The 13639-nt window shown below is 44.1% G+C and overlaps 1 protein-coding gene across 6 annotated transcripts in view; it reads right to left on the reverse strand.

Moving 5' to 3' along the window:
• ETV6 (ETS variant transcription factor 6) overlaps window positions 1-13639 on the reverse strand; it is a 238572-nt gene that overhangs the window by 137831 nt on the left and 87102 nt on the right. For 5 of the 6 annotated variants that reach the window (XM_057701539.1, XM_057701541.1, XM_057701538.1 and 2 more), the window contains one exon: window positions 1339-1468. In XM_057701539.1, the coding sequence (XP_057557522.1) occupies window positions 1339-1468 (130 nt within the window). The remainder of the gene's footprint in view (window positions 1-1338; window positions 1469-13639) is intronic. The other variant, XM_057701540.1, reaches the window with a different exon arrangement.

Below are 13639 nucleotides of genomic sequence, written 5' to 3' on the forward strand. Positions count from 1 at the left end.
AAGCTGGAGTGTGCTGACCATAGTATATACCAACTTTGTAAACACTGATGGACGAAGCAAGCTGGAGGAGGGGAAGGATTCTCATGGCCCCCAGCTCCCTGCAAGGATCCAAGCCACCATCCTCACTGTTGGGGAGAAGAGATATGCCAGCAATGTACCCCGAGTACCTCCCAGCATCACGATCATCTGATCTGCTGAATAGGCACAGAGAGAGGAAAGAGAAGCCTGCATCCTCTCCTGCTGTTCCCCACTCTCAGCAGGCAATCTTCTGCTTTCTGAGAAGGAATGGACCAGGAGGAGCAGAAAAACCTGGGGAAGCACGATCATGACAAAAAGAAACAACAAGTACAACTGGGCCACCTTTCAAGCCATGAGGAATCAACTACGGAAGGACCAAGGTGACCCCCCACCCCCGTCCTTCATAACCTGGATCTGTGTCCTGAGGGTACCAGTCAAGCCGGAGAACCTGGCATTTTCTTAGTGATTCATTCTCCCCAGCTGTGCCCAGGGCATTGGATCACCAGGGCTGGGTGGCAGCTCAGGAAAGAAAGACAAAAAGGAAAGGACAGGTGTTGGGTGCTTTGGAGCCTGGCCGCAGCAGCACAAGTGAAGTGTGGATGCCCCGACACCCTGCCGAGCTGCAGCTGAGGATTCAGACAGGGGAGGTGGCAGAGAAAAGGGCAGAAGTGACTCGGGAGAGAAAGGAAGAAATACTACAAAGTGATGGGAGCTGCAGAGGCAATGCAGGCACAAGAGAAGGACAGAGAAGAGAGGAGGGAAGGAGAAAGGCCCTACGTAGGCATAAGATGAAGGAACAGAACAGCCAGTGCGGAAGAAGACGGCAGGGCCCCCCAAAGAAAGGACAAGCACACAGCAGAAAGCAAAGCAGGAAGGGAGTCTGACACAAACTGAACAAAATTCAGGGGCAATGAAAATATCGAAGGGGAGGACACGTGAATTTAGGAAGACAAACTTTCCGTCAAAGTTCAACCTCGCCTCTTGGGAGAAGCAGTCGAACCTATAGTGCCCATGTCTGGATCTGGGAGGGGCGGCGGGGGGCGGGGTTGGGGTTGGGGCGTAACCTGTCACGGTCAGAGCCCATGAACACAGAGAAGCAAGGGCCAGGAATCTCACGCTTTTCAAAACCATTTGCAGGTGGGTAGGCGCGAACGATGCCAAAGCAGCTTCTCGAAGTCGAAGTCGTGGGAAAACCATCTCCGAGCGCGCCCCTGCCGGGTGTGCAGCCCCGCCTCCCCGGCCCCACGTGCTGGATCCTTCTGTCCGTCCATCCATTAGTCACACCCATCCCCCATCCATCCCCGACGCGCGAACACTCACGCAGATGCGCGGGCAGGCGGATCGAGTCTTCCTCCATCCTGAGCGCTCGGGGCACTGGCACATGAAGCGGCGTCGAGGAAGCGTAACTGGGCACCGGGCTCTCGGGGGGTGTATATGAAATACGTTCCTGCTGTTAAAAAGAAGGGCGGCAAAAGGGGAAGGGGAAAAAGACAATGAAACCCTGGAACTAATAAGGGGTGACATCCGCGAGGGAGCAGGTGGGGGGGGGCGTCTGGGCGCTGGTTCCCTCTCTAGACACTCTGTGCAGCTGTCTTTCAGAGAGCCAGCACTGGGGATTTATAACAAAAGGCTGGAAAGCTTTAAAATCGGGCTTTTCCTTTGCACTCGGGTAAATAGGTATCCATTTTTTTTCCCCTCTCTGTACTAGTGGTTTGTTCCAGTAAAGAGGGACAAACCAAGGCAAGACCAAGAGGAATGAAACCATATGTCGTGTATGCCCTCTCTCAAAAATTACTCTTCCCACTCACATAATTAATGTCACCAATACATTAAAACCACATTCCCTCTTCTCTGGCAATATCCCCGGCTTCTAGTCAAAGTAGGATTCCATATTCAAATCCAATGAGACGTGAGCCCAAAGTGATGGCTTATAAATTCGAGATTGTAGTTAATAAATCTACGAGCAAGATTCGTCTGTCCCCTACCTATCTCGTTATACAAGCACCACCACCAAAAATCTCTAGTGTTTCATGTATCCCTTCCTAGCAGGGCATTATGCCACATCAACAGTTATCTCCTTGTCCCTCATGCTCCATCTTAGAATCAATAATTCCTTTCCTTCTGAAGCAGTTCAGGGCTCCTTCAAAGAATAATCTGTATTTAAGGAAGCATGGTTTAATTGAAGATTCTTACTCAACTGACAAGGGAAGTGGGGGAGCGGAGGAGTCAGCACATCCACTGCTTAAATTCAAACAGGCATTTGTTGGATTAATTAAAACAACTGGATGGGATGGGAAGGATTCGTTTTACGTTAAAAACGTGGCAAATAACGGCAAGAAACCAACTATGGTGTATAGCGGGGAGAGCAGTGCCATTTGCATCTTAAATTGACATGCCAGCTAGTTTGACTTACAGTCCATACGTAAACACAACTTCCGTTAGTTTCTGTGGTTTAACTGGGCAAAGTAAAGTGGGACACACATGGTCCAAAAATAAGTTGGGGTGGGGGGAGATCGGTAAGATGCCATTGTGAAAACAAAAGTCAAGAGCAAAAGAAAAATCACAGGTTAAGAAAAAGCGAAGGAGGTGTTTATGTTTTGGAAAGAGTCCTCTAACATTTTATACTCCATCAAATATGCAAAGGGAAGCAGGGGAGTCCCCCAGCCCTGTAACCAAATTGAAGCTTCTCTGCTGCTCATAACCCGGAAAGTTTGGCGGTTGTGGTAGGAAGTTTCGATTTTAAGTGAATAGATACATATTTTTGTAATTTCCGAATGGAATCGCAATACCTTCCCTGAGGCATCCTCTACCAGCAACTAGGGTCTTTGGAATAGTTCTGTTTAAACATACATCCTGAAGTTTCCTGGTCCATTTCTTAATTAAGGGCAGATGCATACCTAGATTTCATTTCTGGATCGAGATGTCCTGTGAAAGGTCACCCAGAGGCAAACCTTCAACTTCACTTTTCTTGAACTTTACCAAACATCACACATATTCTGAGCAACTCTAACTTAAGGATGAGTTATATTTTTGGTGTCTGGTTTGGGGTTTTTGAGGTGAAAGAGGCAAAGACAAACACATATGGGAAACATAAGAAATCTGTTTAGGGTTTTTTCAAGGTGAGATAGGCTTTTTAAACATTTTAAACATAATCTGTTTTTCTAGTTTAACAAATTCTCCATACACTTCAACCCTTGAATAACCCCCCACCCCCACCCCAGTCCCAATATACATCTTGATATCTTATCTACCGTTACTTTATTCCCAGAAATAGCTTTCTGTTTTGTTAGGGTTTTTGCAGAAGTGAAACTGTTGATGAAGAAAACACTGTGCAGCCAGAGAGCTTTCAAATGGCATGACATGAGTGCGAGAAAAAAAGATGACATTTCATAAGACGGCGACTTTCTCTTAAAACAAGGAGAAACAAGATCCTACAACTAATCCACATGCGAGAGAGGCCACCTCATCCCCACTCCCTCACCCTCACCAACTCCATCAAGGATGAGAAGGCAGAAACCCAGCCCTCAAGGCAGATTTTACTTTATTTCTTGGGAAAATATACCTCCAGCCTGCTGATAAAAGAGTCAAATTAGGTATCACCTTTAAAATGTGTATATTCTGGCTTGCTACATTATTGCGTTGTACCTTCTTTTCACTGTACTTTCTTTGGCGGCAGCCCCGTGTGTTTGCATTTGTGCATGGTTCCCCGTCCTTACTGCTACACTGAATGCCACACTTCAGAGCTTGACCTTGGATTTTATGCCAGCCCCCATGTCCAAACAACTCTAGAGGAAGACAACCTTGCTATTTCATTTTGAAACCTATAAAAAGAAGGCCAAAGACTGAGTGACTGTGGACCTTGAATGCCTCTTACTCCTGACGATGGTTTCCACTAAGCAATATTGTGACACCCTAAGCCTGGGATGAGAAGCTCTTTTCCAAAGGTTCACTGAAGAGATTTGTCAGTAACAAAAGAAAGGGTAGGTACCTTGACTAAGAGGGGAAAAGCAAAATGTGCTTCTATGGCCTTGAGCAATTTGCTAGTGGCCATTACACACCTACTGTGACCCTGGGCTCGGCGGCCAGTATAGCACTCAGGGGACCCCAGAAAGGATGCTGCCCCGTGTACGGGCTCCTTTCCGAGGAGAACAAAACACACACCTGGGCATCCCACAGCACAGAGTAATCTCCTTTGTCTCTCTTTTAGTTAATCTCTAGGATGACTGATGTGGTCCTCATTTTTAAATCTGTTACTCCAACCACGCACAATCAGCAGACTATCAGCAGTTAGAAATATGAAACAAATACCACCATCTCTGATGGAGACATTCAGGCAGAGGGGCTTAAAGAGACTAACATCCGATTCCCCAAATAAAGGAAACCTCTTTATTCTCAGAACTGCTTCTCTGGTCCAACCCCAAGGAAGGGAAGGGGAGTACCCGCTTACAGCGCGTTCAACTCGAGAGCAAATTGCCAGTCGGATGAAAACCAGAGGTGTTTTATTTTAACATTACAGAGGGGAATAATGATTTCCCCAGGAGGACTATAACCACTGCTCTAATTAAATTAAAATGCTGCACACAGTGATATTAATGCATTCAAGTGTTGGAGGGGGATACACTGCCGGTGGAGGTCAACAATGTGACTAAAAATGTCGTGATGTGGTTGCATTATTGTTTAGATGCTGAACAAGGAAAACATGCTGCTCTCAAATGTGCAGACACAACCTATGAAACCGACGTGCAGAACAAAAGGGAGCCGTGCCATTTCTAAGGCCAACTGTAACACCTCTGAGGAGGGGGGTTGGAGGAACAGCACAAAGCTCTGGAAAGGGAAAATAAGGCTAAAAATAGTTTTAGGCAAAGGATGAAATGTAAATGATACTAACCACTATAGAAAGCTTAAAAAAAATTAAATGGAATATGGAGCTAAGGTTGCTGCAAGCACACTATCGAAACCAAGGTGAGCTCTATCCCTCCTCTCCTCACTCCTCCCCGACCACGAGGGGTCACAAGGCACCCATCTAATTCTGCTCATTTTAAACAATATTTATCTTATTAAAGTATCGTTGATCTACAGTGTTAATTCCTGCTGTAGAGCAAAGTGATTCAGTTATATATAATTCTTTTTCATATTTTTTTCCATCATGGTTTAGCAGAGGACATTGAACACAGCTGCCTGTGTTATACAGTAGGACCTTGTTGTTTATACATCTCTATAATAATAGTTCTTGCAACTGCTAATCCCAAACTCCTAATCCATCCCTCCCCCACCCCCCTCTGCCTTAGTAACCACGAGTCTGTTCTCTATATCTGTGATTCTGTTTCTGTTTCATAAATAAGTTCATGTGTGTCATATTTTAGATTCCACACATAAGTGGTATCATATGGCACTTATCTTTCTGACTTATTTCACTTGGTATGATAATCTCTAGTTGCATATATGTTGCTGCAAATGGCATTATTTCATTCTTTTTTATGGCTGAATAGTATTCCATCATATATATGTACCACACCTTTATCTACTTACCTGTCAATGGACATTTAGGTTGCTTCAAGTTTTGGTTATTGTGAATAGTGCTGCTATGAACATAGAGGTGCATGTATCTTTTTGAATTACAGTTTTGTCCAGGAGCATATGCCCAGGAGTGGCATTGCTGGATCATATGGCAACTGTATTTTTAGTTTTTTGAATCACCTCCATACTGTTCTTCATAGTGGCTGCACCAATTTACATTCCCACCAACAGTGTAGGAGGGTTCCCTTCTCTCCACACCCTCTCTAGCATTTGTTATTTGTAGATTTTTAAATGATGGCCATTCTGACCAGTGTGAGGTGGTACTTCATTGTAGTTTTGATTTGCATTTCTCTAATAATTAATAATTCTGCGCATTTTTAAACCAACTGCTTAGAACCTGTGACTATCGTATAAACCAAGCTCATACGTCTTGTGTTCAGTAGGAGAGTGGCATTTCTCTTCCCCCCACCCCCACGCCATGGCTGCATTTTACAGACTACAAAAGTTAAAAACTGAATATTATAACCAAAAAAAGGCTTTCCTTTTCAAAATTATTTAATATAGAGCTTCTATAAATCATGGGAATCCCCCTAGAGCATTTATGCATTTGTTTTACATCACTCTTTGAAAAAGCTGAAAGGCTGAGAAACTTAGAGTTTATTGACCACTAAATATTAACCTTCTGGAAATAAAGATACAGCATTTCTGAAATTGAGAAAAACAAATAAAGTTTGGCTGTACAGTCCACCCCCCAAATCTGAGGATTCAACCAACCACTGAGTGAAAACATTAAGGGGAAAAAAAATTTCAGAACGTTCCAACATGCAAAACTTGAATTTGCCACGTGAGAGCAGCTATTTACATAGTATTTACACTGTAAATGGTATTATAAGTAAGTGAGAGATGAGAGTATATAGGAGGATGTGTGTAGATTATATGCAAATACTATAACTTAAGCATCTGTGGATTTTGGTATCCTTAGGGGTCCTGGAACCAAACCCCTCTGCAGATACCAAGGGACAAGAGTACTTGCAAAAAGATGGTTTAGAGCTAATTTCAAACATTCTTCAACCATAGAGCTGAGATGCCTTTGATTTAGGAACTTTTTCCAGAAATAGCCCCCACCCCCATTAGGAATTCCAGGAGTACCCCAATGGTGGTTTCTGAAGCCTGTGTAAAGTCTTGAGGACAGAGTGTCATGGAAACAGTGGTGCCCATGGATCACTTCCCAAGGAAATATGGTGAAATTGCTGCAGGCGCACTTTTCATCCTGCTACACTTAGGTGTCCCTTCACTGCACTGAAAACTGGCAACCCAGACAAGAGAGGAAACAGCAGGCACCAGAGATACACTGGCCATGCTGGTAATATTCAATATTTTGAGGGAAGGATCTCTTTTCCACCCAGCAGATTTTCAGGAAAGCTGACGCTTATACTACAGTCATCTTCTATTGGCTAAAAAGAAGCAATCTCTCCTATGGGAAGCTATTCACTGAGATTTACTAAACTGAAATCTGAATACATAATTATTTAACTACACCCTTCTGGCTGCAAAATAATTCAAAGTGGTGGCTTTGGCTTTCATCAAACAAGCTTTCATTAATAAGCGAAAGCGACGTATCACCAAAAACTGAACAGGACTGAATTTTGAGCTGCATAGTTTTCCAGGTTTTGGGTGCCAGGGGTGCAAACAGCATACACAAGAACCTAAACTAACACACTCTTGAATGCCAAGTTCTTTCACTTGTAAAACTACACTGAATATTTTGTTCACCCCCAAATTTAGCAAGATCAACTTAAAGGACTTGAGAAAAGATGCAAACGTCACTCTTTGCTAAATGATACACACAGCCACAGTCCACAATACCTTTGGCACCTTTTGAGGAAGAAACGGTGTACTTTAGGATCTGGAGTGAGAACAGTATACCTTAGGATGTGAGGGATTCAAATAAGAATTGTGAAGTAGAAAACCAGGTCCAATAAATCACACTGAGGCTGTGATGCTATCTTTCCATCCCACAGAGGCTCCAGAAGATGTCTAAACAAGTGACCTGAGTCGACTCTCCTTGTAGTGCCCAGCTCCTCTCCTGAGAGAAACATCCCTCTGGGTGCTGAGTCATCAGACTTTTTAAAAAATTAATTAATTAATTTATTGGCTGCATCGGATCTTTGTTGCTGCGTGGGCTTTCTCTACTTGCGGCAAGCGGGGGCTACTCTTTGTCACGGTGTGCCGGCTCCTCATTGCACTGGCTTCTCTTTTTGCGTAGCACAGGCTCTAAGCGCACGGGCTTCAGTAGTTGTGGCATGCAGCCTCAATAGTTGTGGCTCACGGGCTCTAGAGCGCAGGCTCAGTAGTTGTGGCAAACGGGCTTAGTTGCTCCGCGGCATGTGGGAATCTTCCCGGACCAAGGCTCGAACTTGTGTCCCCTGCCTTGGCAGATGGATTCTTAACCACTGCACCACCAGGGAAGTCCCTGAGTCATCAGACTTTTTATACCCCAGTTGGTCTTTAGCTTTTAACATGCTTGTAGTCATTCCCAGAAATAAAAATGGGAGTACCCCGTGAAAACAGGATGGGCAGGAACTCCACTCCTGGTCTCTGGAGCGATCTCCCTTGGTCACCCAGACGCCCAAGTGTGCGCCCCACAATCCGCACTCACACTGATGCGGGGGATCTTCCTAGGAGCCCGGCTTCACCTATTTAAGGAGTGCTCTTGCTCTGGACATTGAAGAAGATGGTTCGGGACCTGAACTATGTAGATCCTACATACTTAAAACTGAAATAGACAGTCCCTTTCCTCCCCTTCCTGGCCAACTACTTCCTCAATCAGAAGACACTGTACTGTGTTTGTCAAACAGATATAATTCAGTCAAAGCACCTTAAGTCTTTCTTTTGCCCAGAACTAAGTTTTCGATGAAGAATCGGATGAATAAAAAGAAGCATTAGTAACAGGCCCTGCGATCAAGCACCGCTGTAAAAGGTCATTAAGGTTTCGTTCTCCCTGTGATTGTTATGAAATCTTTCAGCATTCACCAAGCATCCACTAGGAGACAAGGCCTGTACCAGGCATTATGAATTCTGCCACCGTCAAGTCCTAGAATGTCTAAGATGGCTGCAATATTAAAAATTCGGTCCAGGACATGGAAGCAACCTAATGTCCACTGACAGAAAGATGGATAAAGAAGATGTGGTACATACATACAGTGGAATACTACTCAGCCATAAAAAAGAACAAAATAATGCCATTTGCAGCAACATGGATGGACCCAGAGATTATCATACTGAGTGAAGTCAGACAGAGAAAGACAAATATCATACAATATCGCTTATGTGTAGAATCTAAGAAAAATGGTACAAATGAACCTATTTACAAAACAGAAATAGAGTCACGGATGTAGAAAATAAACTTATGGATACCAAGGGGCAAGGAGGGGAGAGATAAATTGAGAGACTGGGATTGACATATACATGCTACTATATATAAAGTAGATAACTAATGAGAACCTGCTGTATAGCACAGGGAACTCTGCTCAATACCCTGTAATGACCTATATCAGAATAGAATCTAAAAAAGATTGGATATATGCATGCATAACTGATTCACTCTGCTGTACAGCATAAACTAACACTACATTGTAAATCAACTAGACTCCAATAAAAGTTAAAATGTGCTGTATCACTTTACCCATAAATACATATGGGTACTCATACATAAATACTTCTACTCCTCAGAACATATGTCCCAATCTTGATTGGAAAATACAGTCATTGGAATAACCAGGGAGGGAAGCTGGCATGAAGAGAGCGCTTGGAATATGCTTCCCATGAAGGCTTTATTTTATTCAGACTCACAATAACCCTGCAAGGAAGGCATCGTGACCCTTGAGGAACCTGACCTGAAGATCGCAGGGGGGAAGCAATCTGTTTACGTCACCAGCTCAGGAGATGGTCTGGCTGGTAAAAAAAGAGGAGAAATAAGAAATTACATAGAACAATGGCTTCACAACGGATGGGGGAATCCCATGAGGTAAGTTCAAGCGTGTAAGAACAGCTGCAGCTGTGGAATATTTCACTGCTTTGTGCCCTTGCTCCTCACAGGATTCCAGTGGGGTCTCCAAGGGTCACTCCACAGAGGCCCCTGAGCCAGGGCGCTAACTTTCTTAAGCCGGGTGTAGCGGCTAGAATCCATCCAGGGACGCGTGTTACCCGTGGGACTCCATCAGCAGGGCCATCAGGGAATTTACAGATTGCTGGTGCCTGAGGATTTCACCTCATACCAAAGGCTCATCTTAGGGGATTTTTGAATGAAACTATGTTCCTTTTCCTCTCTAACATTTTCTTCGCCAACCACAAAACCATTTCCCTTACTCAGCGCCTTTCCATTTATCCAAGAGCAGCAAATCTAAAGGTACAGGTGAGATGAACAGGAGCAGCGAGGAGGAAAGGCCCTGTCAACATTATTCGGGGCCTGTTGATCGGCAGAGCTGTGTACGGGGGAGGAGCCGAGTCTGCCTCTAGAAATCACAGTGGCTGCTGTCCAACGAGGCTGGTCCAGGGGTCTGAAGATGCACCCTCTCCTTCTTGCAAATGAGGAAGGGAGGGAGGCACTAAGGGGGACTGTGGGGGGAAAAGATTGAAAGGAGCCAAACAGACGTCTTCACATACGGAAGGGCTAGTATAAGACAGAGTGAAGGCTTCCCCTAGCTCCTCTGAGGGCAAGGCCGGCCACACACACCTGTGCACTAGGAATGTGTGCCTGATTACTGCTCCCCTTAAAGCCGATTTAAGACGAGGCTGAGAGGAGACTCAAAGTGGTCGCTGCGCTGGGAATGAACTCAAGTAGAACTTGAAGGTGCCTTGTAACTAACTCCATGATGCTGCTTCTACCTGATCTTACATCTCCTGGCGAGTCAATGCTTATTAATTATATTGTGGGCAGAACAGACCCAAACTAAACAGGAAGACCACCATCCCCTTCTCCATCAACTAGTCCCCAGAGGCCCCTCACGCGACCTGAGGGGTCTGCCCAATGTAATTAGAAAAAGCACCAGTATCTACAGTTTGGTGCAACCCTTTCGAAGACAAGCACGAACGCCAAAAACTCAAATAGATTTCTTTATTGTTCTAATTTTAAAACATTTTAATTAAGATCCTTTCCAACCCTGAGATGCTATGAATTTTTTTTTTCCTCTGAATTTCTTAAATATTTCTGACATGAATAGTAAGCAGAATCTCAAGCTGTGATTCCTTTTCATGCCAGGTTGTGGTTTCCAGGGAGGTCTGTGCTTGAAGAATGCTCAGCTCATTTGGCTGGAACCCAGCACTGACGCAGGCAAGGTCATGGGCTTTAGACCTGGAAGGGAAAATGGAATGCACGCCACCCCATGGCCCAAATTACACCCCTGATTCCTGCTGGGATGTAGATGACTGCTTTTAAGGGGGAGATTAGGTGAGCATCACACATCACCACTCCTGGAAACCCCAGAAGCACATGTCCTACTGATAGTGGGTCACTTCAATGCATGAAAGGTGGTGTGGAATGTAAAACAGATAGCTAGCGGGAAGCTGCTGCATAACACACGGAGATCAACTGGATGATGGGTGATGACTTAGAGGGGTGGGATAGGGAGGGTGGGAAGGAGTCGCGGGAGGAAGGGGATATGGGGATATATGTATAAACACAGCTGATACACTTTGTTGTGTATCAGTAGATACACAACAGTATCTACTAGACAGTAGAAACTAGCACAAGAGTGTAAAGCAATTATACTCCAATAAAAAGCTTTAAAAAAAAAGAAAAAGAAAAAGAAAAACAGAAAGGTGGTGTGACTTCATACAGAACCAGCTGGTGACACCTTTGGAAAAAATACCGTCTTGCTGTGGAATTTATCCACAAATGCCCCTAAGCTTTTGATCCACCTTTTGAAAGAGGGTCACAGAAGCCTTCTTCCTAACTAATTCTAATAGCAGAAGAAACAGGTGCTTAAGTGAACAGCAGCTTACATCCTGGGCACAACAAAGTGTGGCTAAGTTCAGCTCTTGATTAGCTGCTTTCTCCTCCATTAATGCTATTCCCTCTAATGATTCGGCTATTAGAATTAGCTAATCTGCAGTGTCCCTGCCTGGGGCTAACAAGTAATGAGCTGCGAGTGTTACTATTTAGTTTTATCAAGGGCGCCATTAGAGAGAGTTTCTCAATTTCTCCCTACAAAGGAGAGAGACCTTCCAGGCATGTTCTACCTGCTGTGGCAACAGGGCTGCTCTCCTACCGCACTCAGAGTGCCCCTGGATACGCACTCCCGGGGGACTCATGGGACCTTAAGATCGGGACAGAGGAAAGGATGAGGGTCTGGCTTCTGCAGAGACGGGAGGCAGAAGCAGCCCCAAAGGGATGCACCAAACCCGTACATTAACCACTGATTCCTCCCTCCTTTCCACCTGCCTTCTCGTGCCTCAGAAACCTTCTCCCCGTCCCCAAGCAGCTTTCCTCTTTCTGTTACAATGTCACTCTGGGCTTAGCCCGTCTTCTTTTCTTTTGTGAATGACTGTACCTGAAAGTCTTATAAAAGGAAAAGAGAGAAAGAGAAGCTACAGCTTAAAACTCACACCCTTAGCTGGTTGCTGGGGGTGGTCGGAGGCGAGGCAACTTAGACCTCCTTTACAATTGAAAAGATTTTTTGCCCTGTTATGAATCTTTACCAAATGTCGACAGCTTAAATGGACCACACGCTTAATGAGAAACATTAGGTTTTAAAGACGGGATACCAGAGCAAGATTTGTATTCTAGTTCAAATGAGGGTAGTTCAGAGAAATGCTGAAGAAAGTCTCTAAAATAACAGCCCCACTGAAGTTGGCATGAAGTCCTGCAAGATCCCAACTGGATGCAGCCCATTTCCAATGAACCAGGAGACACCCCCCACCTCCCACCACGCCTCAATCAGGAAGGGAGAAGGCTAGGTTACAACCACCGTCAGGATCAAAGTGAACAAATTCCCTTGCTCTACGTAGATAATTCCTGGGTTGTTTGGGGCTGAGAAAGAAATAGAAATAGAAAAAGCCCTGTAAACTATACCTAGGGTAACCAGTGCAAATGAGGTTTGGAAAAGATTTATGTCTCTGGAAAATGTTTCCTACCAAAATAATTTTCAACAAAACCCAGAAGAACACTACACTTAAAAAGCAACATAAAAGAAACAAGTGAACATCTCTTCCGTGTATGCTGTCTGAGGAATTGTTATTTCAATACCCAACCTTTACCGCTACATAGTTATTTTAAAGGTAAGTGAGAGGAAGCTTATGAAATAGTATGCGTTTCTTGAAACAAAGGCTCTCCATAAATGCAAGGCATTATTACAATGAGAAATTTGAAAAGTCCCAAATAAAGCATTACTTTTCAAGTATGCTGTAAGAATTAAACCTGTCTTCATGTTGTAAAGTAGGAAATTAACTTAATTGAAACCACAGCTGAAGATGGACGATGACCTCACTACATGACTGATTGAGAAATCAGGGCAGAATTTATCGCCCCCAACCCCCACCCCACAGCCTCTGTAACTCACAAGTAACCTATACACAACCTCGAACATTGATTAAAAGTAACGCACCTGCAGCTCCTCTTTTAGAAAAACTTTTCCAGAAGTAATGGCCATCTTGGCAAATAATTTCTTATATACTTTGTCAGAAAGCACAGACATTCCCTGATTTTTAGACACACAACTCCTTATAAGAACTCAGAAAAGGCATCTTCCCATTCATTGTGGTCACAGTTAGAAAGATCTGGGAGTTTGGGGGGTTTTTTGGTTTGGGTTTTTTTTTGACAACTGATGACTGAAGACAAGTTCTGCCGACAAGGTGAATATTATTATGAAAAATGCTATCAGCACTAGTAGCGTTCTAAAAACTTAAGGACAGGAATGAGAGTGAAAAATAGAAGCGTGTGCACGTGCACGTGATGACCACGGTGATTAACAGAATATTAAGCGGCTTGAAATAATAAACTCATGCTCTGCACTCTTGTAGCCCTGTCGTTAAGACTAATTAATCATTTATTTTGCATAAGATCCTGTGCGTTCATTAAAACTATTGTGCTCAATAGTACATGAAA

This window comes from Hippopotamus amphibius, chromosome 12 (assembly GCF_030028045.1).
Source record: "Hippopotamus amphibius kiboko isolate mHipAmp2 chromosome 12, mHipAmp2.hap2, whole genome shotgun sequence".
Lineage (NCBI taxonomy): Eukaryota > Metazoa > Chordata > Mammalia > Artiodactyla > Hippopotamidae > Hippopotamus > Hippopotamus amphibius.